A 27,566-nucleotide genomic window follows, 5' to 3' on the forward strand; every position below is an offset into this window, starting at 1 on the left:
TTGCTACATTATCTGAAATAGTTAAATTAAAAGCAGAAATATTTGGAGCTTCTAACTCTCAGGTTTGCCCTCTGTAAAAATGCTGCTTGCCTTTCGTGTTGACAGCACTGTTGCAAATGCCTGGAAATCCCCTCAACCTGGCACCAGCTTTTCACTTAGCTTGAGAAGGAAGAAACCCATCCTATCGAGATCGCTAGATCTTTGTGGGCAACTTTCTTTAAGGTCAACAGATAGCAGCCTTGTTCTATCACAGACCACAAAATCCACTGATAATACTTTCAGTTTGACAGGAGGAAAATAAAGGTATGTGTAATACACAAACTATGTGGTAAGAGGAATTTGGCTTATTTATTGGTTTTTAATGTTATAGCCTTATCTGATCTATTTACTGTATATTTTTCCTGATACTAAATTCATCAGAGCTACAGGAAAAGACCAGGTCATTTTATCATTGTAGCTGCTTACCGAAATCCTCACTCAAATAAAAGCAGAATGTTAATTGGTGTCTTTAATTCGCCACGTTGCGCGTGACCTCGGCATCGTTAAGTTGAAGCTATTCTGAGTGAACTGTGCTTCATTTGTTACACTTTATTCATGATATCATGATTACATTTCTGGTGTCACAGTAGCATGCAAATGACATCATAGGGCAACGTAAACATGAATAGCATTCCAAATTCCAAAACAATAGTTAAGAGTATAAGACCTCATTGAAACACGTCCTTTAGGCCAGTAGATTAAAAAAGCAAGAACTCTATTTAAATAGTTATTGTCATGTTGCAGGATTTATTAGGAGTACTTCTGAAGAGTATTCAAACGGTGCAATGTAGGAAACACAGCAGCCTATTTGCAGATTGAAAGCTCTGACAAACATCAATGGAGGGGGACAAGAGAGTATTGATAATTGATTGAAGAATAAATATTGTCCTGGAATACAATTTCTTGGTGTGCTACCAACTGAACTGACAAACCCATTTCTTGAGAAACCATTAGAGAGAGATATTTGGTTATATGTAGGGTTGAAGGGTATTTCAAAGGGAGAGAGAATTCCATAAACAAGGAGTATGGGGAGGGAGCATGGTCTTTGTGAACTACCACAGCCAGTACAGGGATTGAATCTGTACTGTATGCTTTATTGTGCGCCACACTTTAGCCAACTGAACCAACCAACTGTCCACTTTTCCAACATAAACTCTTCTTTAATTGTTTTGCATAGAGAAGGTTCCACATAACAGGAATCAACATAGGAAAAGAAGAGTGAGGAATCTGTGTGACTCTTCAGGCTATGAACTTAAGAATCATTCTGAGAAGTGAGAAAAGAGCTCATGGACTTGGAGTGGAAAATGGGGCTTCCCAAATGGCTAATATACTTTCCTTTACATTTTTTCTCCTTATCCATTTATTCCATTACACAAGTGGATTTGCAACATTGACGAATAATACAGTGAGACACCTTAGTGTGCATAAAGATGTATCTAACTGCAAACATGAAGTAAATTGATGGTGGAGCATTTATTGAAGCATAGAATGTCAGTCCAGAGGTGAAGAAATTGTATTTAGATTTTCAAGAGATGTAACATGCAAAGATTAGCTTTAAGGTTTTTCATTTACAGAATAATTCATAAGGCCTACTTACAAATTCATTTGATAACTCTGCTTCAGCAAATTATCAAATCATTTGATAGTTTGCCAACCAGGTTGTATTGTTTGGAGTCATCAATAGACGCCTTTGTGTAGTACTGCAAGACATTTAATTAGTGCAGACTGCATGGTGGTGAGCTTCCAAGAGCTGTTACTACAGAAATCCCAAAGGCTGACTTTGTAAGTATGGGGTAAAAACAATGACTGCAGATGCTGGAAACCAGATTCTGGATTAGTGGTGCTGGAAGAGCACAGCAGTTCAGGCAGCATCCAAGTAGCTTCGAAATCGACGTTTCGGGCAAAAGCCCTTCATCAGGAATAAAGGCAGTGAGCCTGAAGTGTGGAGAGATAAGCTAGAGGAGCTGTCATGTTCATGGAGAGGCATAAGGAGTAGGTATACTCTGGAATGTGCATGTATGAGAAATTATGTCCGCTAGTCCGGGGAAAACTTCTGTGTGTACAAAATGGAAAGATTTTTCTGCAATTGGTCAAATAAACATTGCTGGGACCGCTGAATTTATTCATCAATGTTTTGATGACCTACATAATGCAACTCTACATTGAGGTTAAATTAGGCATAGATCTGTTGTCATATTTATAATAAAGTTCAACACTGCTGTAGCCTTGACAGCATAGTTCCTTGCTGGCGCTCTTCAGGAATGTTTTTTAACAATGCAACTGATTTTGAATGGGTCTGAATATACGTTTATGGCATTGGACAGTACTTAACAGACTAAGCAAGTATCAATAGCGTGAAGACGTCTGTCTGCCATGCCTTATCTGATGTATCTACTCTTCTTTTCCCAATGGTAGATGGTAAAGAAACACATACTTGACAGGAATGAATCAGTGCCCATTTTTAATAATAGCTTTTGTTGTAAAACATAAGGATAAGGGATGTAAAAGAAGGTGGCAATGAAATTGGTCCAATACCAATAAAGCAACAACAGCAATTTGAATTTATATAACACCTTTAAAGTGGTGAAATATCTCATGGCACTGCAAAGGTGCATTATGAAACAAAAGTGGGCACCATGCCTGCAAAGATGGTATCTTTTTAATTTTCTGTATTATTTTATTATGGACTGAATTGTGAAAAGAATCCTTTTAAAACCAAGGTTTGCAGAAAGAATTGTTTTTTTTTTAAAAGAAGTTACTGAACTTCATTGTAAGCTGAGTTAACAGTACCGCTTTCTTCAAACTGTGGGAGATGCTGTCTGAAGATGGGCAGGCACCAGGGAATGTGAACAAAATGAGATCCGACTGGCAACAGGGTTACTGATTGGTTTGTGGAGCTGTGAACTGTAATGGATGCTAAAGGCAATCATCCTGACAATTATGTAATTGGCTCCTGGGTAACGAAATAGATCATCATAGAATAAATAGAATCACAGGCCTTTCAGCCCGACAAGTCCACACCGACCCTCCGAAGAGTAACCCACCCAGACCCATTCCCCTACCCTAAATTTACCCCTGACTAATGCACCTAACCTACACATCTCTGAACACCATGGGCAATTTAGCACGGCCAATTCACCCAACCTGCACATCTTTGGACTGTGGGAGGAAAATGGAGCACCTGGACACGGGGAGTATGTGCAAACTCAACACAGACTGGAACTGAACCCAGTCCCTTGTGCTGTGAGGCAGCAGCGCTAACGACTGAGCCACCGTGCCACCCATAGCTTGTGGGTATCAATGACACTGACAGAAGCCTTCTGACAGCTTTCTCTCCTGGAACATAACTAAAGCCTGAGAAAAGCCAGGTTATTTTCTCTCACCAGTTGCTGTAAGTTGTGGCCTTTAATAAATAACTAAGAAATTTCACAACTGCCTGTACTTCCAACAAAGAACCTGGAGAAATCAGATTGAAGAACAGAAAATCCTGGCAAGCAAAAGGATCATCTTGGAGAACCATATGGATAGGGGCTATTGGACTGCATTCCAAGGTTTATTTCCTTCCACCCACAAGACCAATCTTTCTTTTGTCAGCCTGTAATTGTACATAGGTTTTTTTCTCAACTGGTTAGAGTTTTAACTGGTAGAGCTATATGTTGATAGCTTGTGCTTGTTTATCAGTGATTAGGGACTATTTCTTTGCAATAAATAATAGTCCTTGTTCAATATATGATCGTGGTCCATGTTTTCTGATTGCCGAGCTTTATCTAACAGATAAACTAGGTACTCTACATGCAGTGAAATTTTCACTTTTGTGACAAGTCCAGGGATAGTAGGGATTTCCAGCATGCTACCACAGTGACATATGACATGCCACATAAGGGGATACTGGCGCATGTAATCAGTGGCAGGTTTTAAGGAATGTCTTAAAAGAGGAGAGAGACCACCAGAGAGTTGGATGGCCACACATCTCATGTATCTGCATGACTTTGTGCTGATATCACTACTTACATCTAATGGCTTTTAGATTTCTTTCATATTCTGATTAGCTTGCTTTTCAACACAGAGGAAGAGGCATGAAGCAAGTAATGATTGGGAGCACAGTCAATCTAGCATTCATACTGGGGGAGAATTTGTCATGATATGGTGCCTTTCTACATTAATGTCAGCATTACAGTATCATACTCAGCAAACGTTTCCTTTTTATTCATTCAGTATGGGCATCACTGGCTAAGGTAATAATTTATTACCCATCCCTAAATGCCCAGAGTCAACCAGACCTGCCCTAATGAGCACGAGTGAACCAATGAGATTTTCCAACAATCAACAATGAATTCATGATCATAATTAGATCTTTAGTTCCAGATTTTTTTTTATTGAATTCAAATTACACCAACTGTCATGGATTTGAACCCAGTTCCCCAGAACATGACCAGGGTCTCTGGATTAACAGATCAGTGATAATATCATTAGGTCATTGCCTCCCCAATGGTTTTACAATCATCAGCAGATTCTTAATCATATTTTTTTTTATTGAATTCAAATTTCACCATCTGCTATGGCATGATTCGAACCCAAGTCCCCAGAACATTCGCTGAGTTTATGGATTAATAGTCTAGCATCTAATAGTCATCATTGACTTTCACTTAATGTGTGTATTTCAAGCAAATGGCACTGTGTAAGTCAAAGGGAAGAGTCCTTAGTGGAGTGGAGGATAAAACAGTCAGTCAGAGAGTATTGTTACTATGAGTCAAGGGACTCATCTGATTACAGTACAAGGGGTTGCCCAAAGACAGTCCTAGAGTTGTAGTGGATGAAGCCCAGCAATTACAGTTAGGTCCGTTATGGTGCTGTTGAAACATTAGTCCATAGTTTGGCCAGTCTTTTCTCCAGTGAAACAAAGGGGTGTTTGAGTATGGTAGAAATGGATGCAAGAGCAGTTAATGATTATGCATGTGCAGCAGAGATGTCCCCACGATTGAGCTGAAATAACAGAGGGCATAAATGGTTAGTACTGGATTAGTGGTGCTGGAAGAGCACAGCAGTTCAGGCAGCATCCAACGAGCAGCGAAATCAACGTTTCGGGCAAAAGCCCTTCATCAGGTTGGTTAGTAGTTTGGGAGGAAAAAGTCATGCAAGCCCTTAAGTGAACATGATGCAGATAGTAGTTGATGTACCTTGCTGAGCTGTGGTTGAGTTAGAATGATTGCTAGCCCTGTGAGTGAGAGATTGCAGAAAGAATACGCAAAACATAATCTGTGTAGTAGCATTTAAAATATTTTAAAGATCAGGAAATAACATTGAGTGATATGAAATTGAAGATTTACTTTTACAAATTGGTCAGCTTTATAGGACAGAAAGAGATCCTTTAGCCCATTGTGATGGAAATCTTTTCTTTAAAAAAGGAACAATTGAAGGGATATGGGTGACTGTTGACTGAAAATTAGGTGCTCTGTTTTGTGCATTATAGCTGTGAGTACGTTTGCAAAAAAGCTTTTTCTCATTCACTCAGTGGATGCAGCCACCCCTCCCACTTTTATTGTCTGTCCCTAATTACTCTTGAGAAAGTTGATGGTGAGCTGCTTTGTTGAACCACTACAGTCCCTGTATTGTAGTTCCACCCAGAATGATGTTTGCCTATGGAATTCTCTGCCACAAAAAGCAAACTGAGGCCAAACTGTAATTTTTTTTAAAGATGGGAATTAGCTACAGTTCTTGGAGATAATGAGATCAAAGCATGTGGATAGCAAGTGGGTGCATAAGAAGTGTAGCAAGAGTAGATAATTCAGCCACTTGAAGCTATTCTGCCATTCAATAAGGCTGTGGGTAATCTCATGGTGGCCTCTACCGTTGTAGTCTCTACCAACAGGGCACTGAATGGGATGATCACCCCATATCATATTGGATGGTGGAGCAACCTCAAAGGTCCAAATGGTCTACTATTTGTTTATGTTACAAAAGGCAATTCCAGGATTTGGAGACACAGTGCATTTGTTTTAAAATAAAAGTGCCTGCACGCTGCATGTACCCATTATTACTGAAAAGCTGCAACTCAATCTTGCAGCATTGCACAAGTTGCAATGACAGGGCACTTCCCCCCCCAAGCCGCACTGCGCAGACTCCGAGGGCGCCGTTCCTGGTTGGTCCAGGTCAGCACCGAGGACGGTTCCATTGGCGGGTTGCCCCCCACGTGAGGCGGCCGCCGACCAATGAGGAGGCGCCACACACTGGTGGGGGGGGCGGGGTTGCTTTCCGCCGGGGCTCCGGCTCCTTCAGTTTGTCCGCGTCCGCCCACCAAAGGCCGGAGAGGAGGCCGCCAGCGGTGTTAGCGGGGCTCGGGTTTCTCACTCACTCACGCTCTCTCAGTCAGACACACTCACCTCCCATCCTCGCTATGATTCGCCTCCTGCTCCTCGCGTGCGCCGTGGGCGCGGGCCTGGCCAGCGACGTCCTCGAGCTGACCGACGACGATTTCGAGGATCGGATCGGGGACCACGAGCTGATCCTGGTGGAGTTCTTCGCCCCCTGGTGAGTCCCCGGGTGCTCCCACCCCCCTACCCCTACGTTTTTATTTCCGACGGTGCGGGGGGCGATATTGTGGAAGAGAGAGCCCGGTCGTCGAAAAGTTCATCCGCTTCGGAGGCAGAGGCGACCCCTTCTTTCCCAACCGTTCCCCGGTTCTCTTCCCCAATCCCTCCCCCCACCCCGGACGGGTTGAGTTGCTTGGGGAGGGGTAGTAGCATTGCCGGTGAATCCTGTTAGAATACGGGGGGCGGGGGGGGGGAAGAAGAGGGATTTTGTCCCCCTTCATTTTCGGCGGACGGTTCCGGCGCGCGGGTTCTGACGGGACTTGTAGTTCCCCCTTCCCGCGGTTGGCCGGCGGGCTCAGGTCCACCGGACTACAACTCCCGTCGTCCACCCGCGGCCACTCGCCGCAGCGGCCCTGGCCAGAAACGATGGGCGCGCGCACTCCGTGGCTCTGGCTGATTGGGTGCCGGGGCCTGGGTGGCCAGCGTTGATTGGTTGGTAGCTATTCCCGCCTCCCTTTCTCTCTTCTCCCGGGGGGCGGGGGGGGAGAACCTGGAGAGAGAGGGGGCGGGGCGGGGGGGAAAGAGGACATTGATCACCTTCTCACGCAGGGGGCTGCATGAAATGAAATCTCTCTTTTGTAGCTGTGTCACTACGCTGCTGAAAATTTAGAATGGGTTACTAAGTGGTAACCAGGATGAATGTGATTATTGTGCTGCGGTCATTGACAAGTGGCTACGGCAACTCCCTTGTTGCTAGCAACTAATTCCAGATTTATTTTCAGTTGCATCCTCAACAGTTTTGATTTTGGCCCATTTGATCTTGCGTGAGAGCTAGTCTGACTTGTGTTTGCTTGAACAACCAGATTGCAGTCATTGCTGATCACATTGTGCTTTGCTTTGTTGGCTGTTGTGGCAAAACTGTATATTTTGCGCCTGCAAACCTCTTTGGAGGAAAATCTAATGTTTTGACCCAGGAATGCTGATTGGTACACGTGGATTCTGTGAACGTGTTCCTGTTGCATTATATCTTTTTGAATTATATATATGGGAAAAGTATGAAGCCAAGCCAAACCTAATTGTTTTAACCAATCTTCAAACACCATTTTAAATTGTCAGTTTAGTTGTTGAAAATTAACTTAGTTGTCCAGCTAATGGAAATGGATATTTTACAGAAACTATTTGTCACAACAATACTATAACAACCTATTCATGGAGATGTACAGCATGGAAACAGACCTGTTAGTCCAATTTATCCATGCTGACTATAGTAATCTAATCTAGTCCCACTTGCCAGCACTTGGCCCATATCTCTCTGAACCCTTCCTGTTCATATACCCATCCAGATACCATTTAATTGTTGTAATTGTACCAGTCTCTCACCACTTCCTCTGACAGCTTATTTCACACACCACCCTCTGTGAAAATGTTGCCACTGAGGGCAACTGCTGTTTGATACCAGTGCCAATCCCTTTTAAATTTTCCCCTCTCAACCTCTAGTTCTGGGCTTCCCTACCCTGGGGAAAAGTCCTTGTCTATTTTCTTTATCCATGCCCCTCATAATTTCATAAATCTCTATAAAGTCACCCCTCCGCTTTCAACATTCCAGGGAAAACGGCCCCAGCTTATTCAGCGTCTCCCTGTGGCTCATCAGCTCCAACCCTGGCAACATCCTTGTAAAATGTTTTCTGAACCCTCTCAAATTTTGCAACATCCTTCTAACAGAAGGAAGACCAGAATTGTGGACAATATTCTACTGGTGGACTTAAATCTTGTTTACTTTATCATATTAATTGTATAAACAAAAATTACAAAGATTGCATTTAATCTGGAATATAAATGTGAAGAAATGAAACTAAGTGTAGGTAAACTGTGGGAATCCAATGTCCAAAGTTATCTGGACTTCCAAATATGCAACAAGTGTGTTATGGCGCTCATTCTTTCAGACAAAATTTGAGTACAGTATGATTCATTGATCTTTGTCTTTGAATTAGTTAATACTGTATGTTTTCACTTTCTCCCCCTCACTGAGCATGTTTTCAGATGCATTTTAATTTCCTCGACTCTCATCCTACCCTAGTGCTGATTGTCTCCTCTGACCTACTCTATTTATCTTGAGTACTACAACCAATTGTGGAATGTTATCTGATCCATTTTAAAATTTTGTAAGCAGCAAGCATGCCACCTGCAAACTTTTTCCCCAATGTAACGTGTCTAATCTGAGCAATTGCTGGGTTTTTTGCATCCTTTACGTTCTATTCCTATTTCATTTGTGATATCATGTGAGGAAAAGAATATGATCATGTAGCTTGACTAATGGGTCAGCCTATGGGAGATTTGGAGCACAGTTTAATAGAACCTTCTACTTGGCCTAGTGATTGCTGATGGTATACTATCAGATGACCAAAACATTTTCTGACTGTTAAATTGCAGAATACTAACTTGTGAAACTGAAAGCCTCATTCCCTTTCTTGCATTTTCTTACTTCTGATTAAAGTTACTGTACACAACTCAAATTTTGCATTTTTATTTTTCTTTTTAACCCCACACTACTGCCTAAATGCAGTGGGGTTAAAAAGAAAAAAAAATGCCTAAATGCAGTAGTGCTTATTTTTTCCCCAGCACCCATGGTGTGTATGTGCAGTTGTGAGACACAGTGAAAGACACAAAGTGCACAAATCTTTATTCAATTTCCACCACCAGGAAGATAGGAAAACACCCGAGTGCCCAGTGACAAGCACTGCCTTTCACATCAAAGGGCAATGCTGTGTGATCAAAACAGTGAAGGGGAGGGTAGGAACTAAATCAAAATAGAGTTGAAAAATTTTGCATTTTATTTTGTGTGATGACTATTGAGTGATTTACTAGGTGATGGGCAACAATCTTGTATTATGAATTAATTCGCAACGAAACAAACTGTTCTCATCCAGTAACCTAGGGGTGTGAACCTTTAATTGTGAAATGCTGTTTGTTACCAGTGCCAAAGGATGCCATTTTGTGGTATAGATGAATTATTAACCTGGTTTCTTTTGTCTTGCAATTTGTGTTAATGCTGAATGCCAGAAGTGGACAGGTGTAAATACTTAACTTGGAAGCAATTATTGCACATTGTACTCTTCAGTAGTCTCTATTGTCAGTGGTGCATTTATTTTTACAATAATCTTCTACTAATCCAACAATATATTTACTTGGTAGATTTGTCATTGCATGTGATTATGGTGGAGTTCCTGTTACTTTGTTGGGTGGTGCAGTTAGAAATGAATTCTGTTCCTGGTTAATCCGTCTTTGAAGAACAACATTCAACCAAGTTTCTGGCGAGAAACCAGTACCCTGGAAATATAGGCATCATTTTAATTTATAAAAAAGCTATAGCAGTGGCTTACTAGAAATATAAATTGTATTTGACCTAACTGTCGAATGTAAGTTTGGTCTCCAATCCAGCAACTTGCCGCACCGAGTTCTGACATGTGCACAGTAACACAAAGTAAAATTATGTTAGACAAGATTGAAAATATCCTATCATATCAGTGTTCTCCCTCTTCCCTAGTCTCCTATATAATGCTGTTCTATAAAAGGGGTATGGATTCAAATAAACCACCTCAGTTTGAACTGAATGCGATGCATAAGTGGCAGATTCCTATCACATGCAATCACTGAGTTGGGTGATTCACAGGATTTGTAGTAACATGGGAGCTAGCTACTTAGGATTAACACTGCTGACTCTGCATGATGCTGACAACTTGAATTCGCCAAAACATCTCAAAATCTCTTAATTTTCCCCAATCAAGAGTTAATAGCAGAAATAAATAGCAGTACTTGAGAAAGTTGGAGACCAGTAAATCTACTTGGCCAAACTTCCTTTTAATTACTTCTGTTCCTGAGCCTTGAACTCAAGTCTTTCTCTAGTTTCTCCCCTCTTAGTTTATCTTGTCCATGCAGGCCAGTTTCTGTTCCCTCTAATCTGTTCCCATTAATCTGTTGACCACCTAACTTAACCTCCTTGTTCAAGTGTAGGCCAATGATATTAACAGTTCACTATCTTGGTTTGTCTGTCCTTCCTACAAGTCTGCTGTTAACATCCACCTTGTCAAAAAAAATCCCCGATCCCATAGTCCTTGCAAATTGCCATTCCGTCTTTGTGCTCCCCTTCCTTAAGTCCTTGTGCATCATTGCTCCCACATATCTGCCTGTCTTTCCCAGAGCACCATGCTTGAATCAGTCTATAATTCCTTGTGTAGTATCATAAAAGATCTTCACGTACAAATTGCAAATTACATGAAGTATACTTTGCCTAATCCCTCTTGACCTGTCTTGCTACTTATTAGCATTCTTGATGGGCCTTCCTCTGCCAGTGCTTCTCTACTGTTATCCTGCTGGGAGTGGCTGCACTTACCTGGTTCTGTTCTCAGCTATCTGTACATAGCTAAAGAATCGTTTCCAGTGGCTTTCTGCACCATAGCTTCTGGTATTCCCCAAGGATCTATCATTGGCCTTTTTTTATGTGCTTCTCATGAGAGTGGATTGGTAAGTCTAAGCTACTTGATTCTTATCAGAGTACTGCAGCTGATTGTGACCAGTACAGAGTTGTGTGTGGAGTTACTTTACTGTTGGATATGAGTTTGGGTTTGTTATATTACTGGTGTCTGAGATCAAGTTTGTTGTCTGTTTTCTTAGGACAGTCTCTGAAAGCCTAAAGAAATAGAACAAATGTTGTAACAGATATTGTTTTTAAACTGTCAAAAGCTAATAAAAGCTGAAGACATTGAAGCAACGTGCATATCATTTTCATAATGACATGTTATGAGCGTGTCTGATAGACCTGGATTTTCAGTTTAACTCTTGGCATTTATTTTGAAACTTAAATTTTGGTTTGGCTAGATTTCCTTGAGGGTTGGTTTTTGTATTTGAAATCATTTGGTCCTGATTGCACAACCTTGCACTTAAAAAAAATTCAATTTCTCTTCTGACCTATCTTTTAATGTACATATTTTGTTAACTTGTAGCGGTATAAGAGACAGCTCTTAAGTATTTTTATAATGTTAACTATAAATGAACAGCCATGGGATTTTATGCATGATTGAAATGGGTTGTGACAATGTAACTAACTGAACTGATAGCGGGCAGACAAGTGGAGGAGGTAGAGGTAGAAGTCCTACTGTTAAATAATTTCAAGTCTAGTTGCTGTCCTATAAATTTTGAACAGGTTGCAGTTTGTTAACTAACAAACTAGAATCTGGTACAAGGCTTCCTGAAGTGGGGATTGGGACTCCAGTTGGGGTCATGAGAGCCTTTTTCCACATATGGAGTCAGCTATTACGAGGGGGCAGAGCTTTAAATTAAGGGGTGGTAGGTATAGGACAGACGTTAGGGGTAGATTCTTTACTCAGCGAGTCGTGAGTTCATGGAATGCCCTGCCAGTAGCAGTGGTGGACTCTCCCTCTTTATGGGCATTGGATAGATATGGAGGATAGTGGGCTAGTGTAGGTTAGGTGGGCTTGGATCGGTGCAACGTCGAGGGCCAAAGGGCCTGTACTGTGCTGTATTGTTCTATATGCTAATAATTTGATTGAAAGCTCTGAGACAGTCATGTCTGCCATGGAGCTCCTAACAGTTACAACCCTGTTCCAGCAGGAGTTCCCTTCCCCCAAACTCAAATGTTTCAGTTACATTGAGACACTTCTCAAACCTTGAAATGGGGTCATGGTCGTAAAGGCTTGGAAAGGACTGCTGAAGAATATCTATCTGATTACGAACAGTAGGTCAGTCTGTCAAACCTGCACTGATAAAGTTCTGGAAAACAATATCAGATTTGAAACTCCGAAATGTTAGCTGTCTTTCTTTCTTTCTCCACAGATGATGCCAAACCAGTTGAGTTTCTCCAGCATTTTTAAAATTTGAGATGTAGCATCCACTGTGTATTTCGCTACCATACAAGCCTGTGCTGATGTTTTACCCTCTCTGTTTTGTCACATTTTTCAAGCAGTTGTTGAATTGTCTATTGTATTTAAAGTAAATTATTCCATAAGTGTGATTATATAGGAAATGATTAGTATTCAAAATTTTGTGAAGGAACGTTTTCTAACTCTCCTTACTACTTAAATTAGTATGCCACCAGTTCATAGATCCTTGGAAACTGTTATTGTTTACCTTATCAAAGCCCTCAATTGTGGAGCCTTTCATCCAGTTACTCATTTGTAATAACAATACAGCCGAAATGAGTGGAATATCTGCATGATCTTTGTGTATATCATGTTCTCTAATCACTGTTCACTTTATACAGGTGTGGCCACTGCAAGAGGCTGGCCCCAGAATATGAAGCTGCTGCTACTAGGTTAAAAGGAAGAGTTCCTCTAGCGAAGGTAAGTCACTCAGTGTATCTGTTCGGGATGTCGAATAGGAATAGTACAGTTTAACAATTGACAACTTCAGATCTAAATGTAATAAACTGGAAGTCTCAAATATGCATCTGCAAGTATTTTGACAAAGCTTATTTTCTTTGCTTGATGTATTATGTACCGTTTTGTTGTATTGATAACCAAATTAAATAGTAAAACATGTATTTTCTTTACTTTCTCAATGTGTTTCTGCATGTTTAACCAAAGCGATATATGTTAACCTATCTAAAGTTTATTGTAGGCTATTACAATGAATTAAATTGTAACTATTAGCTCAGCAATGCTAAGATAGCAAGGGTTGCAATCACCAGTATTGGTATATCACTGAAATTGAAGATAATTGATGGAAATGCAAGTTGGGAGCACTTTTGGCACCCCCCCCGCAGAAAATTAATTTCAACTACAGTGATTACTTGCTCAATCTTTTGCGAAGATAAACTGTATTTTGGCAAGAGAATACAGAAGTGTAAGGCTCTTAAAAGCCAGGAAGAGATTGTGATTGCCATTATGAACAGGATCACTTCAATAACACAGTGCTGATTTTGACCTTGGAAGCTTGAATAATGAGTATTGAAGAAGACTGCTTGCCACCATTTTAAGGACAATCACCTCTCAATGCGGTCATCCTGTGAATGAATCAAATCAAAATTCTTGGCAGCTTGGATTCATTTTGCATACCAGCTTAATTTGTTCCCTAATTGTGTGCATTCTGAGAAGTCTGTTGCTTAAAGTCAGTCTTGCAATGGTTTTTAATGGTTAGGTTGAAGTTTTTAGGATATAGTTGGGTTGGAATTTAGTTGTACACTCATCAAGCACTTTCCTTTGATTAATCCTTTAATTAGAACAGTGGAAATGCAATGTGTGCAAGTAAATTGTGAAACGACAAAGACACAAGCTTGCAATTGAGATTAGTGCACATGTTGACAATTCACTTGGATATCACTATTGCTAGTTCTTGTCCAAAGTTAATAAGTTGAATTATTTCTAAATGGTAGTACCTAGAAGCTTAAAAAAAAAGCATAGGCCTAGTGTTAAATCTGTTTAAAGTTATACAGACAAAAATGAACTTTGTAAATACCCTATTGAAAATTATTGAAATGTTGTTTTGCTACTTTTTTTCCCCATTTCCTTGTAACAACAGGTGAGTGCTTGTGTAGTTTGTATATTCTAATAACTTCAGCTGGACTAATGGTCTGATATTGTATTGACCTTAATCAGGTTGACTGCACTGCAAACACAAATACATGCACCAAGTATGGAGTCAGTGGTTACCCAACTTTGAAGATATTCCGTGATGGTGAAGAGTCTGGTTCTTATGATGGTCCTAGAACAGCAGGTAGGAGCTAACATAATTATGTTCCATTGGTAGCTTTAATCTTACAATGGGCAGCTAATTGCACCATTTGTGGTTTAGATCACCATCTATAATCTTGCTGGATTTGGGTTATTAGTGCTTGTTCTTGATGACAATTTGGATTTGTTCAACTCAAGTTGCTCCTTACTTTAAGTTAGTTTTTTATAAACAGTGTGTTAGCCTTAGAGTCATAGACATGTACAGCATGGAAGCAGACCCTTCGGTTCAACCTGTCCATGCCGACCAGATATCCCAACCCAATCTAGTCCCATCTGCCAGCACCTGGCCCATATCCCTCCAAACCCTTCCTATTCATATACCCATCCGAATGCCTCTTAAATGTTGCAATTGTACCAGACTCCACCACATCCTCTGACAGTTCATTCCATATACGTACCACCCTCTGCGTGAAAAAGTTGCCCCTTAGATCTCTTATATCTTTCCCCTCTCACCCTAAACCTATGCCCTCTAGTTCTGGACTCCCTGAACCTATGCCCTCTAGTTCTCTAGCCCAGGGAAAAGACTTTGTCTATTTACCCTATCCATGCCCCTCATAATTTTGTAAACCTCTATAAGGTCACCCCTCAGCCTCCGACCCTCCAGGGAAAACAGCTCCAGGCTGTTCAGCCTCTCCCTATAGCTCAAATCCTCTAACCCTGGCAACATCCTTGTAAATCTTTTCTGAACCCTTTCAAGTTTCACAACATCTTTCCGATAGGAAGGAGACCAGAATTGCATGCAATATTCCAACAGTGGCCTAACCAATGTCCTGTACAGCCGCTACATGGCCTCCCAACTCCTGTACTCAATACTCTGACCAATAAAGGAAAGCATACCAAACACCGCCTACACTATCCTATCTACTTGCAACTCCACTTTCAAGGAGCTATGAACCTGCACTCCAAGATCTATGTCTTTCTCTAATTTCTCTTTCCTTTCCATGTATTCACTTCCTTGCTTGACCTCATGTCTGCAAAAGAATTTTCTCAATCTTCTGTAGCCTTTAATGCTGCATTGTCCTTGCAAGCCTCCCCTCAGTTATTGCACTTAGAGAAACTATTTGTCTTCAAAGCAGCCGGAGCATATCTCCTCCCATGCTAACGTTGATACATGTGGTGTCCACTAAAAATCCATCTGTGGCTCCTGCCTTTTGTCAGCTGTACCTTGCTGTCACCTTGAAATGTAGAAACAGTTTCCATTGTTTTGACAAGATGCAGTTTGTCTACCATCTTTTCAATCTTGCCACTGCTTCTGGAACCCAGTTATGTAGCAGTGAACATTTTGGATGACTGAAATTATCTCCTTGGCCCCAAGACAGTCTCGATATTCATGCCTGTGGTCCAGTTTCCTGTCTCAGCCACATCATCAAGTCAAGCTGTTTAAAACCTTGGTGTCTCAGTTAACCCCAAGCTGAATTTCTGTCAGCATATGTCAGCAGTACCAAATTTAAAACATCTTTGCGTAAAATAGTAGTGTCCCTATGTCCAGGTTACATGATCTGGTGTCATGTTCCTCCTGCCCCAGATATGCCAAAACACATTCGAACAGATACATTAAGAGGAGAATAGAGGCATCTTGTGGTGTAATGCTACTGTCTTCTGTCAAGGCCAGAAAACTTGGCTTCCAGTCCCACCTGTAGTGGCATTGTATCATAACATGTGCATCTTGGTAATGTTGCCTGTAATCTCTGCAGTGCTACTTTTAAATTTGAAAAATTTTAAATTTTATTTCATCTCTGTACTACTTACAGCCATACAATACCCGCCATCATCCCTGAAACTGTCTGATTTTAGCCTCAAGATCCTTTGAAAATATCTTGCCGGTTATTCAAATAATAAATAGTGTAGAGATTGTGTACCAGTCTTGTGACTCACATTGTTGTTTTTTTTAGATTTTACTTGTCATCCAGGGCTAAAACTAACTTGATTATAAGGATGTCTTTAGCTCAACAGTAGCTCATCTACTTGTTATGTCTGCGCAGATGGGATTGTCAGCCAATTGAAGAAACAGGCAGGACCAAGCTCCATAGAAATTAAAACTGCTGAAGATTTGGAGAGCTTCATTAATGACGCTGATGCTTCTGTTGTTGGTGAGTAGCTGTCAATTAAACTTGAACGGGACATTTTATTTTTAGGAGAAAGCGAGGACTGTAAATGCTGGAGATCAGAGTCGAGAGTGTGGTGCTGGAAAAGCACAGCAGGTCAGGCAGCATCCGAGGAGCAGGAGAATCAGCGTTTCTGGCAAAGGCCCTTCATCAGGAATGAGACTTATGAGCCAAGGGGGTAAAGAGTTAAATGGGAGGGAGTGGGGTTTTGGGGAATGTAGCTGAGTGTGAAATAGGTAGATGGAGGTGGGAGTAATGGTGATAGGTTGGAGAGGAGGGTGGGACGGGTATGTGGGAAGAAAGATGGACAGGTCATGAGGCTGGTGCCGAGTTAGACGGTTGGATCTGGGAAAGATGGGTGGAGGGGAAATGAGGAAACTGGTGAAGTGCGCATTAATCCCGTTTGGTTGGAGGGTCCCAAGACCAAAGCTGAGGCATTCTTCCTCCAGGTGTCGGGTGGCTAGGGTTTGGTGATGGAGGAGGCCCAGCACCTCCATGTCCTGAAGTGTTCTGCAAGTAGGCATCCTGTCTCCCCATGTAGAGGAGACCACATCGGGAGCAATGGATACAGTAAATGACATGGTGGCAAACTTCAAACTCTATTTACTACTATCAGAGCAAACTGGATGTGTCTGCATGATGTTTGTTTACCTCCTTCACACAAACTCACAATGAGCAATAAGAACTCCTCTTTTTAGCTGTAACTGTCAGTGGAAAAGAAGACAATTATGTTTACCCAGTTAATTTTGCAAAACCTTCCAGGAGGATCAAGGTAGAACTGGAAGACTTGGCAAGACAGTTTTGGTACTGATCCGGTTCAGTAAATCTTTGGGTTATGCTAGTTATCTTTATTGCAGCAATTGTGAAAGCTTCCTTAGTACCGAAATTTGTGCCAAATTATGTATTCATTCGAAAAATGGCTGGCTTTAGTACTTGTTTGAAGTACCCATGTGATCAGTTCATTATTATTTAGTTAATCATTCTGGGTATGATTAATTCTTTGATTCTTCTGCAAAATAATTTTTTGCCCACTCTCCACCTAAGTCTTTTAACTTTATTTTAAATCGCTATGGTATTGCGTCTTCCTTTTTTAGTAGTGTTCTAATCTAAAGGGATAAAATCAGATTTTCTCTCTTACTTTTGCTTGTTTGCAGAAACCTTTTTTAATTAAGTATTTCTGACTATGAACTCTCCTTGGTTTACGTACATAGTTTCATTCTGGACATGAATTTGCTCACTGAGCTGGAAGATTTGTTTTCAGATGTTTTGTCACCATACTAGGTAAATCAGCTTCACTGGAGGCTCATAGTATGGTGCTGAAACATCTGAATACAAACCTTCCAGCTCAGCGAGCAAACTTGCATCCAGAACCTCAACATGAGCTATAATTCTTCTCAGAACTCGCTAGTAGTTTCACTGAAAATGTCAGTGACAACTAGAAATCTGCTGATTTGCCAAAATGTTTAAAATAAACTCTAATCAATTTGTGTGCCTGTTGTGCAGGTTTTTTCGAAGATTCTGCTAGCTCAGCCCAGGCAGATTTCCTCAAGGCAGCGAGTGCAATGAGGGAGAACTACCGTTTTGCACACACTAATACAGAGGAATTACTTGAGAAATACGACATCAAGACCAAGTATGTACCGCCTTGTATTGGGAACCATCCAAAGTTAACCATATGGCTGCTGCTTGCATTGTCAATAGATAATGCATTAATGTTGTGAAGATGTTTGGAACTTGTCTTTTCACTGAATCAAAAAGTTATCCATCTTTTCTTTTCATATGGACAGTCTTTTGATCCAAAATGTTTATCTTCGCTTGTAATCTTTTATCGATTTTTCAAGGCCACTTCCAAAAGTGTCCCCTGTTTTTGAAAACTTCATTTTTGATTTAAATTTCAATCTTCTGTTTATTCATGGAAAGCCTGCAATTGAACATAATCACTTTATATCTAGATCAATAAATTGAATAATACGTAATTCTTTTTCTGCTACCACAAATCAGTTGAATACTTAGGATCATGCTGTTAAGGTGCACTGGATTGGCAAACAAATACCTAGTCATGTAGGCATTTTAATCAATGGGTTTCTCTTCTTTTAACAAACACATGCAAGAGAATTTCACAACTCATGTTAAAATACTTAAACACTGAGATATGCGCCGCTTAATTTCCAGACTTTTTTTTTTGTTGGAGTAGCTTTGTAATTTTTAGAAGCTCTAAGGCTGTATACAAGCTGCACTCAGGACAAATACGTATTTTTAAAATGTAGTCAGTCAGCATTAATTCAGTTCTTTGGATGTTTCAGGGAAAGATTTGAAGAATACACTTAATGGTCAGGTCCTAGGGAGTGTTGTTGAACAAATGGACCTTTTGAGTGCAGGTTCATAGCTCCTTGAAAGTGGAGTCACAGATAGGATAGTGAAGAAGGCATTTGGTGTGCTTTCTTTTATTGGTCAGAGAATTGAGTACTGGAGTTGGGAGGTCATGTTACGGCTGTACAGGACATTGGTTAGGCCACTGTTGGAATATTGCATGCAATTCTGGTCTCCTTCCAATCGGAAAGATGTTGTGAAACTTGAAAGGGTTCAGAAAAGGTTTAAAAGAATGTTGCTAAGGTTTGAGGATTTGAGCTATAGGGAGAGGCTGAACAGCCTGGGGCTGTTTTCCCTGGAGCGTCAAAGGTTGAGGGGTGACCTTTTAAAGAGGTTTACAAAATCATAAGGGGCATGGGCAGGCTAAATAGGCAAACTCTTTTCTCTGAGATCGTGGAGTCCAGAACTAGAGGGTATAGGTTTAGGGTGAGAGGGGAAAGAAATAAGAGACCTACAAGGCAACTTTTTCACACAGAGGGTGGTACGTGTATGGAATGAGCTGCCAGAGGAAGTGGTGGAGGCTGGTACAATTGCAACATTTAAGAGGCATTTGGATGGATATGGGCCAGGTGCTGGCAGGTGGGACTAGATTAGGTTTGGGTATCTGGACGGGTTGGACCGAAGGGTTTGTCTCGATGCTGTACATGTCTGTGACTCTATAACTGTCAGAATTTGGCCAGTGCTAGTGACGTAATTTAAATCTAAGCACAATTTTTAAAAAAACACACTTCATTATTTTTAAATACTTCAGCTGTGAGAGCTTGACAGGGTGTATGCTGGCTGAAGAGCTCAAGAATGAGAACTTATAATTTTGAGATGAAGGAAGTTAGGACTAATGAAAAATATCTTTATTCATGGGATTATGATTTGCTATAATTCTGCATTCTAAGAGTTGTGGATGTTAAAGATGAATATTAAGGGTGTTGAAATATGTGGCCCAGTGGGAAAGTGAAATTGTTGTAAACATTCAACCATAATCTCATTGAATAGCAGAGGAAGCTCAAGGAGCTGCAAGGCTCAAACCTCCTTTCATTTCCCAATGTAGTGGCTGCTGAAAATGTTTCCCTTTTCAGTCACTAACTTGTATTTTGGTCATCTAGTACTGAGAGTTGCAGTTGACAAATTAAAGCATGTAACTGGTGCCATCTGCCATATAGGCTATGAAGTGCTTTCCCAAGTATTTCGTTCTATAGCACTTTTTATGCAAAACTAGTGAGAGGTAGTAGGATTAGTGGCAGCATTGTTTTGGAAAGCAGAGTTGATGTTCTTGGACGTTCCTAACTGGTGAAACTTTACCTTGGAAGCATTTGTGTCTAAATAAGTGCCATTGCCATATTGAGGTTCTCCACTCTGAACACATTTTCCCACTCTTGTCCTTCACTCTTTTTAATAATTCTCTTCCAAGTATTACCCAAATGCCTCTTGTGCTGTGGTTGGTCTGGTTTCATTCACTACATAATTAAAGAACTGAGCATCTTAATAGTCTTGTGTTATGACTGGATTCTAGCTTCCAGTTTCAGGCTTTGAAGTATATAATTGTTTAAACACTCTAAACTGTCTGCTGTCATCGTTCTGCAGAATCTTCAATATTGATAATCATTTGTAGCCTATGCAGTCATTTTCCAGTATAAAATCCACTTGTTTGGTGCATACTACCTGGAATTTGATCAGAACAGTTAATTCTTACCAGGATGAAATCATAAATATTCAGTCACTGACTGACTGCCTGAAGTAAGATGCCTGAAGTCATAAGTATGTCCATTTTAATTAAAAGGATGTTGGTTCTTTCTCCTGCACGTTCTTTAATTGGTTGACAGCCAAGATCTATTAGCTTGTTGCTGACCCTTTATTAATGACAGAATGTAAAGTTTTAATGTTAAATATGTTGAGAATTCTTCTAGCACTTAGTGAGCAAAGTACACCATGGATGTGCATATTCCAACCGTGAGCTGATTAATGATGCACCAGCAAGGTAATATCCATGGTCCGTGCAGACTCTAGCATTGGTGCAGTAAATGTTCACTCAGGAGCATTTCAAAATGGATTTGTGTTCATTTCTGATCACTAGGAAGTTTTTTTTAAGTGAGTGGTTGTTAGTGGGGGCTATCTTTAGAGAAGAAAGGATGCATTTCTAAGTTTTGATCTTGGCACCTTTGTTGTTGAACGCAATGACAATGTCTGCTTTTACTTTTACATAGGGGAGTTATTCTGTTCCGACCTCCACGACTGGCAAACAAGTTTGAAAGTAGCAGTGTGCAGTACACAGAAGACAAATTCACAAATGCAAAAATCAAAAAATTTGTCCTTGACAACATGTAAGTCCCAGTTCTGTGACAAGTTTTATAATAGCGTGAGTTTAGATTATTCAAACTGAAACATGGATTGAAGTTTTGCAATGTTTTTTTAAGTTAGTTCCAGATGTGGGAAGGGAATGAGTATATTAACTTTACTTTGCACAAGGAAACTGGTGAAAAATTTTGCTTTATGATCATGCTGGAAGACTACATTATTAATGTCTTGTAGGGGATTTGATTTGTGGGATGTGGGTATCACTAACAAGGCCAGAAACTTTGTACACTAATCTCTTTGTGATCAGTGTTACGCACATGGTGCTATCTGGGAGGGAGTTTGAGGATCTTTGACCAAGTGTCAGTAAAGAGCAGTAATCAAGTCCGGGTGATTGGTTTGTTGAAGGGCAGTCTGCAAGTGTTTGTACTTCCACACATCTAGCCTTATCCTGTTAGATGGTAGTGGTTTGATGATATTGTGGATGGTGTTTTCTGTTGGATCTTGGTGCCAATCAAATGAGCTTATGTCCTGGTTGCTGTTGAGCTTTGTGTTGCTGAAAGTGCACTCTTCCGTGTTTTGGGGAATATTCCATCATGTTTTGTCCCTTGTAGATGGCAGGCAGAGTTTGGGGAAATGGAATTGAGTTACTTGATGCTGAATTCTTGTTATCACAGTATTTTGTATGGCTGGCCCATTCAAGTTTCTGGTCAATAGTAACTCCCTCTTCTGAGAATGTTAATGGTGGAGGATTCAGCAAAAGTCATGCCCTTCGTGTCAAACCAACCTATTTAGGCATGCTATTACACACCTCTGGAGAAGGTGTGACTTTAACCTGGGTCTCCTAACTCAGGAAAGGGCACTGCCACAGGAGCTTTAAATGTCTGCTTTTTAAAACTTTACATGCAGGAGTGCTTTCATGCATAACTGAACAGATTTTTTTTCCATCACCAAAACTACCCATGTTACTTTTCACCTTTTATCCACCACCACTAAATCATCTGTTTCAAATTACCGGTTTACACATAAAGCTCATTAAGGGCAGTCTAATTAAAGACCAAAGATGAGGGAAAGGGGGCAGGGAGGAAGATGAGTTGGAGAAATCAGGCAGTCCACACTCTGCGGTGCCATCCTCCCTCTAAACGTTAACAACAAAAGAGGTGAAAGACTATTGTTTGTAGAAGCCAGAGGAAAGAAATGACTAGCTCAATTTATTATGTATTCTCTAATCAATCTGTTCAGAAATATTATTATACACTTTGAGTATGTGGGATTTGAACTCTGGGAGCCTTGACTCAAAAGCAGGCATACTACTGCTGTGCCACAAGGACCATAAAGAACTGATTGTATGATATTTGTAATCAGCTTGTTCAGAGATGTCAGTTTTTGTAATGTAATATTTCTTGTTTAATGCAGCTTTGGCATCTGTCCCCATATGACTGAAGATAATAAAGATCAGTTAAAAGGGAAAGATCTGCTGGTGGCTTACTATGATGTGGATTATGAAAAAAACCCAAAAGGTTCTAACTATTGGAGAAATAGGTACTGACTGCACGTTGGAACTAATCAAATGCTTTTAAACTATGACTGCTTTGTTATATTTGATGTGTAATGTCCCACATGATTATTGCTTCATCCCATCTCAAGGTTCATCAGAACTAAACTGTCACCTTCACAATAGTAAGAATTTTTCTATTTTCCTTTCTAGCTGCAAGTACTGAAAATGTAAAGAGCACTTGCAAGTATTGAATGATAGAGCTTGTATCAGATTGCAGCAAGCACTGTAAAAGAGATGCACAAAATATTAGCACCTATTATGTTTTTGCTTGAGCTTTTTCTTAACTACAGTGTGTTTGAGAAGCCACTGGTCCAAGAGACATTCTTTTAAACAACTATGGAATCTATCTTTCCTATCTTGATTCATTCCATAACCATAACTTTAATATGTTTCTTTGAAAACCATACCATTGTTTAATATTTGGTCTGTCTATTCTTATTGTACAGAGTGATGAAAGTTGCTCAGAAATTTCTGGATGATGGTAAGAAGCTGACTTTTGCTGTGGCCAACTCTAAAACCTTCGGCCACGAACTCTCAGAATTTGGCTTAGATGCTGCCACTGGTGATGTTCCTGTGGTTGCTATCAAAACTGCTAAGGACGTAAAATACGTGATGCAAGAAGAATTCTCGTAAGTACATTGAGTTGGTGGAAAGCAGAGACTCTCTGGTCTGTTCAAGCAACCTTGTCACTGGGATTAATGTGTATGGAAATATCAAAACTTGTAGAAAAGTGGTTGTTCCATTAACTTGATATGCTCGTAAACTGGAATGTTTTTAGATGAGTAGACAGATTGTTTGGAAAGTGATGCTAACAGAAGGTAACTTCAGTTCTGCACTTGAATGTGTACAGAACAGATGCAAAACCAGTGATTCTTAAAGCTAATGTTTTTGTAATGAGAATTGCTGTAGGAACAGAATTTAATGTTTTTTTTTAATGTATTTGCAAAAGTACATTTAGTTTTTGTAGACTATTATCTGTGGATTGTAAATCTGACCAGATACTTTCAAATCTTATAAGTACAAATCAAACTCTCTGTGGCTGTCTTGTCAGAAATCTGGTGCTTTGACTAGGCACTTTGTCTTAAAAATGCTTTTGATATACTAAGCAACTTAACGTTTTGCTTTGTAACTAGCACTTCCATTGTTTTGAGGACCTTATTTTTTCTTTTTGCCAGGCGAGATGGTAAAGCACTGGAACGTTTTCTAGAGGACTACTTTGATGGTAAATTGAAACGTTATCTTAAATCTGAGCCAATTCCAGAGAGCAATGATGGTCCTGTGAAGGTTAGTCTCTTGGGTATTGTTCTTTGCCGTCAAGTTCTTTCCGTGAACCTTGAGCTTGCAATGACTTATTACTGTGTTTAACTGCAGAATAATCACCATATACCTTATTGAACTATCTGCGCAACCTGCTATTTGATTGTTCATTTACCAATGTGTTCTAAATATTTGCATATGTCATGTATTTTGTTTAACAAGTTGGAGTAATGCACCTTGCACTAATGGATATTTTTGTTCAGATGAATTGAATCTTGGAGGAACTTAATTGCTAGAAAATGCTAGCCATTTTATACCTACTTTGGCACCATTCTGTGTTTTTTGGGAGCAAACGTGGAAATTAACTTTCTTTTGAAAAAGCTACGTGCTTTCCATAAACCAGGTGATCCCTGTGGTGATGGTAGAGTTGCTGACTAATTATGGTAATCAATCTCTGGTCTGCAATAGACCCACACTTTATTCAAGGAACTTCTGGTCCAGAATTAGTTTCTTTTCATCTGTGCAACACTTGTAAGCCATTTAGCGTAATCACTTGGGTGGAGAGACTGTGTTTTTGCTAATCTTTTTTGACATTCAACATTGGATGTTTGCATTTGTTTATTGAGAATGACTATGCCTTCAATCTGGTAAATAATTGACACTTGTGTATGTGAGGGGAGAGAAATTAGTTGCAGAATTGAAATGGAGCAGTGTTTCTCATATTTTGCAATGGCTGACAGTTGGGTACATTTTTTTTTGTCTTGTCAATTTGCTCTTCCAATGTCAATTCGTTAGAATATAGTGTTCCTACCTGAAACAATGCAGACTTGTATTTTTACAGGTTGTAGTCGCTGAGAATTTTGATGACATTGTAAATGATGAAACGAAGGATGTCTTGATTGAATTTTATGCTCCGTGGTGTGGCCACTGCAAGAGTCTGGAGCCAAAGTATAAGGAGCTTGGAGAAAAGGTTAGACTGTGTTCTGATTGGGGGGAAAAAAAAACAAGCCTATTTTTACAAAGTAATTGTTCCATTACATTGTCTGTCTTTTTTTTAAATGCTAGTTAAGTGGTGATTCTAACATTGTCATTGCCAAGATGGATGCTACAGCCAATGATGTGCCTTCACCTTATGAAGTTCAAGGGTAAGAGTGGTGACATAATCCATCTTATTGGTTTAAAGCCCCTCATTTTGAATCCTTTCTGAATTATTTTCTTTATATTTAGGTTCCCCACACTTTATTTTGCCCCGATGGGTAAGAAGCAGAGCCCAAAGAAATATGAGGTAAGTTCATTTTTTTTACTACACAATTTGTACTTTGAATCTTTTTGTAACAATATAGTGACTGATCTGCAGTTTCTATAGAAAATATTGTAAAAATGAGTAAATGCGAATTTAACTTTGTTATTGATACTTGAATTGTTGTTTGATTAACAGCCATTGGTTGAATAGTTCGAAGTAAGTAAATCTTCCATGTAACTAAATTGGTCCTTTTCAGATAACTCTCTTTAGTAAAAGCTAGTTTTAGTAATTAGGTGCTTCTTGAAAATCTTGTTTCAATAGCCATGGTGTCTTGATATTGCTTGAGCAGTAAAAGCCACCTCCGTTTCAGAATCAATTTTTTTCCAAGATCAGTCTTGAGTATTTGTCCTTGGATTTGAAATCCGTAAGAAATTATGGCAAGTGCTGAGGTTCATGCTTGTATGTAATCTGAGATCACCTTTGTATCAAAGAATACAAAGTATGTCTATATCACTTGAGTCAGTTCATTTCCACAAATAAGAAATGTATCTGGGATCTGGCCATTTCCTTTTGAAGCAGCTGCTAATCAAATATTGTTAATTAGGTTATGATTCATTGTTTCATTTTGAATAAGCCTAAGCATGTATAAGCATGCAAAATCAGGTAGCCAACTGCAGCCGTTAGCTGGAAAAGCTAAACCCAACTTGAAATGCAGATAGATGTTCCTAAATGATAGTAAATCTCATATTAGTCTTCAAACAGTTGTTTGTTAGATGCATTTTGGTGAAACTCATCATCTTGTACTCATCATTTGCAAGGATACCAATGTAAAGGGGAATAATGTGCAGAACATCTGGTTGGTAAGCACACTATTTGAAAGTTATTGCCATGGAGAATGCACCAGTTAGGTAATTGACAGTTGATTGGCAAGCTTAATGGAGATTTTTTTGAACCCCAAGCTTTGAACTTATAATGCTGTACTGAGCAAAACTTTCTCTTTCTTATCTCCTAGTTTGTGTAAATTAACTATTGATGCTTAATATTATGTTTATCGCTGTGTTGTTAATTCAGGGAGGTCGTGAAGTTAGTGACTTCATGAATTACTTGAAGAAGGAATCTACACATCCTCTGGCTGTAACAGTGGAAGAAAAGAAGTCAAAGAAGAAGAAGAGGGACAAGGAAGACCTGTAAATTACTGGAAACACTTCCAATGCTAACATCTTGATATGCAAGGATTAATTGGAGCCAGGGTTGGGTTAGAGATTTGGTGGTGGTAATAGTCACTTTCTAAGAGGGTTCACAGTCTGCCATACCGGTCCCATTTCTGTATCAATTTTAAGATGCACTATCAAAGTTATTGAATCAAAAGGGGCAGAAATTCAGGTTTTGTTTTGGTCTTATTTTGTACTGGTGAATGTTTTTGTACATTTTGGAACAATAAACCCCTTTAAACCAAACTGAATGCACTGCAATGTTTGCACACACTAAATTTATAGCATGTATTTTCAATTTGCTCTCATTATTTGAGTCGTTTTCTCATTACAGATTAACTGCTCATTTTAATCTTCAAATTAAACTGTGTAATTTGTAAATTTAGGAGCTAATTAATCCCTAACAGCAAAATTTAGCCTGCCTTGTGCTGGGAGGTGTATGGGTGAAACATTCAAATTTCTTGAGGAAAGAAAATAGACATCCTACTTTCTAACACTTTCTTGAAACTTTAATGGTCTGAAGGGTGAATACTTGCTCATGCTGACAATTTTAGGCAAGTAAATACTAGCCTAATCTCACATCTTTAAAATGTATCTCTGCAGTCTGCAATTAATCCAGTAGAATGCAGATGTCCTGGACCAGGACGCTGTCACTACCATTGCTGCTTTTGGCTATCCAACAAAAGCCAATTTGGGTAAATACTTTGAAATTAGCTTGGGTGTCACACTTTCCTGTGTTTTGCTTGTAAAATCTTTCCTCAGACCATGTTTAGTGCTCATGCTTTTGTTCGCCTTCAAATTTGGATCTGTCTTCCTTCGATAGGGTTGACTAGATTGTTAATTATGAATTAAGTGCTGAGAGTATTTGGCCAGTTGTTACTTTTTTTTTAAATGACTTCTATAGAACGTTAACACTTCAACTCAGAAACATCATTCAGAAATCCTGAGAATTAAGGTGTTTATGAACACTGATTTTTTTTTTTTTATATATCCCTTCCAAGATCCTGCAATGTGTTGCCTTTCAGATTAGTGCAAACTTCTAAAACTTTGTTTGAATTACTCTGCCACTATTACTCCCTCCTCCCACTCTTCAATATTATGTTGTCCTTAAAAATGATGAATGATATGTTGTCATTGTCCTTGATATTTTTGTCTGCAAGTGCTTCATTGACCACACCACGACATTAGCTTTTGCTTGGCTCCACTTAAGTGTTCGATAGCA

General features: G+C 39.7%; 1 protein-coding gene across 1 annotated transcript; it reads left to right on the forward strand.

Annotated features, from left to right (window-relative positions):
- The first annotated feature begins 6,285 nt into the window (after positions 1-6,285).
- On the forward strand, positions 6,286-26,590 carry pdia3 (protein disulfide isomerase family A, member 3). The gene is made up of 13 exons (XM_072564954.1): positions 6,286-6,567; positions 12,847-12,925; positions 14,180-14,297; positions 16,297-16,404; positions 17,923-18,052; positions 20,988-21,104; positions 22,492-22,617; positions 23,080-23,262; positions 23,809-23,917; positions 24,732-24,860; positions 24,956-25,035; positions 25,118-25,175; positions 26,205-26,590. Exons 1-13 carry the CDS (start codon positions 6,434-6,436, stop codon positions 26,322-26,324), a joined length of 1,491 nt encoding a protein of 496 aa, XP_072421055.1. The 5' UTR covers positions 6,286-6,433; the 3' UTR covers positions 26,325-26,590.
- Positions 26,591-27,566: the final 976 nt, after the last annotated feature.

This window comes from Chiloscyllium punctatum, chromosome 48 (genome assembly GCF_047496795.1).
Source record: "Chiloscyllium punctatum isolate Juve2018m chromosome 48, sChiPun1.3, whole genome shotgun sequence".
NCBI lineage: Eukaryota > Metazoa > Chordata > Chondrichthyes > Orectolobiformes > Hemiscylliidae > Chiloscyllium > Chiloscyllium punctatum.

Coding starts and splice junctions, on each gene's coding strand:
- pdia3 (XM_072564954.1), top strand. CDS start 6,434: ATGATTCGCCTCCTGCTCCTCGCGTGCGCCGTGGGCGCGGGCCTGGCC. Junction 23,263..23,808: donor GTGATGCAAGAAGAATTCTC/GTAAGTACATTG, acceptor TCTTTTTGCCAG/GCGAGATGGTAAAGCACTGG. Junction 25,176..26,204: donor AGAGCCCAAAGAAATATGAG/GTAAGTTCATTT, acceptor TTGTTAATTCAG/GGAGGTCGTGAAGTTAGTGA.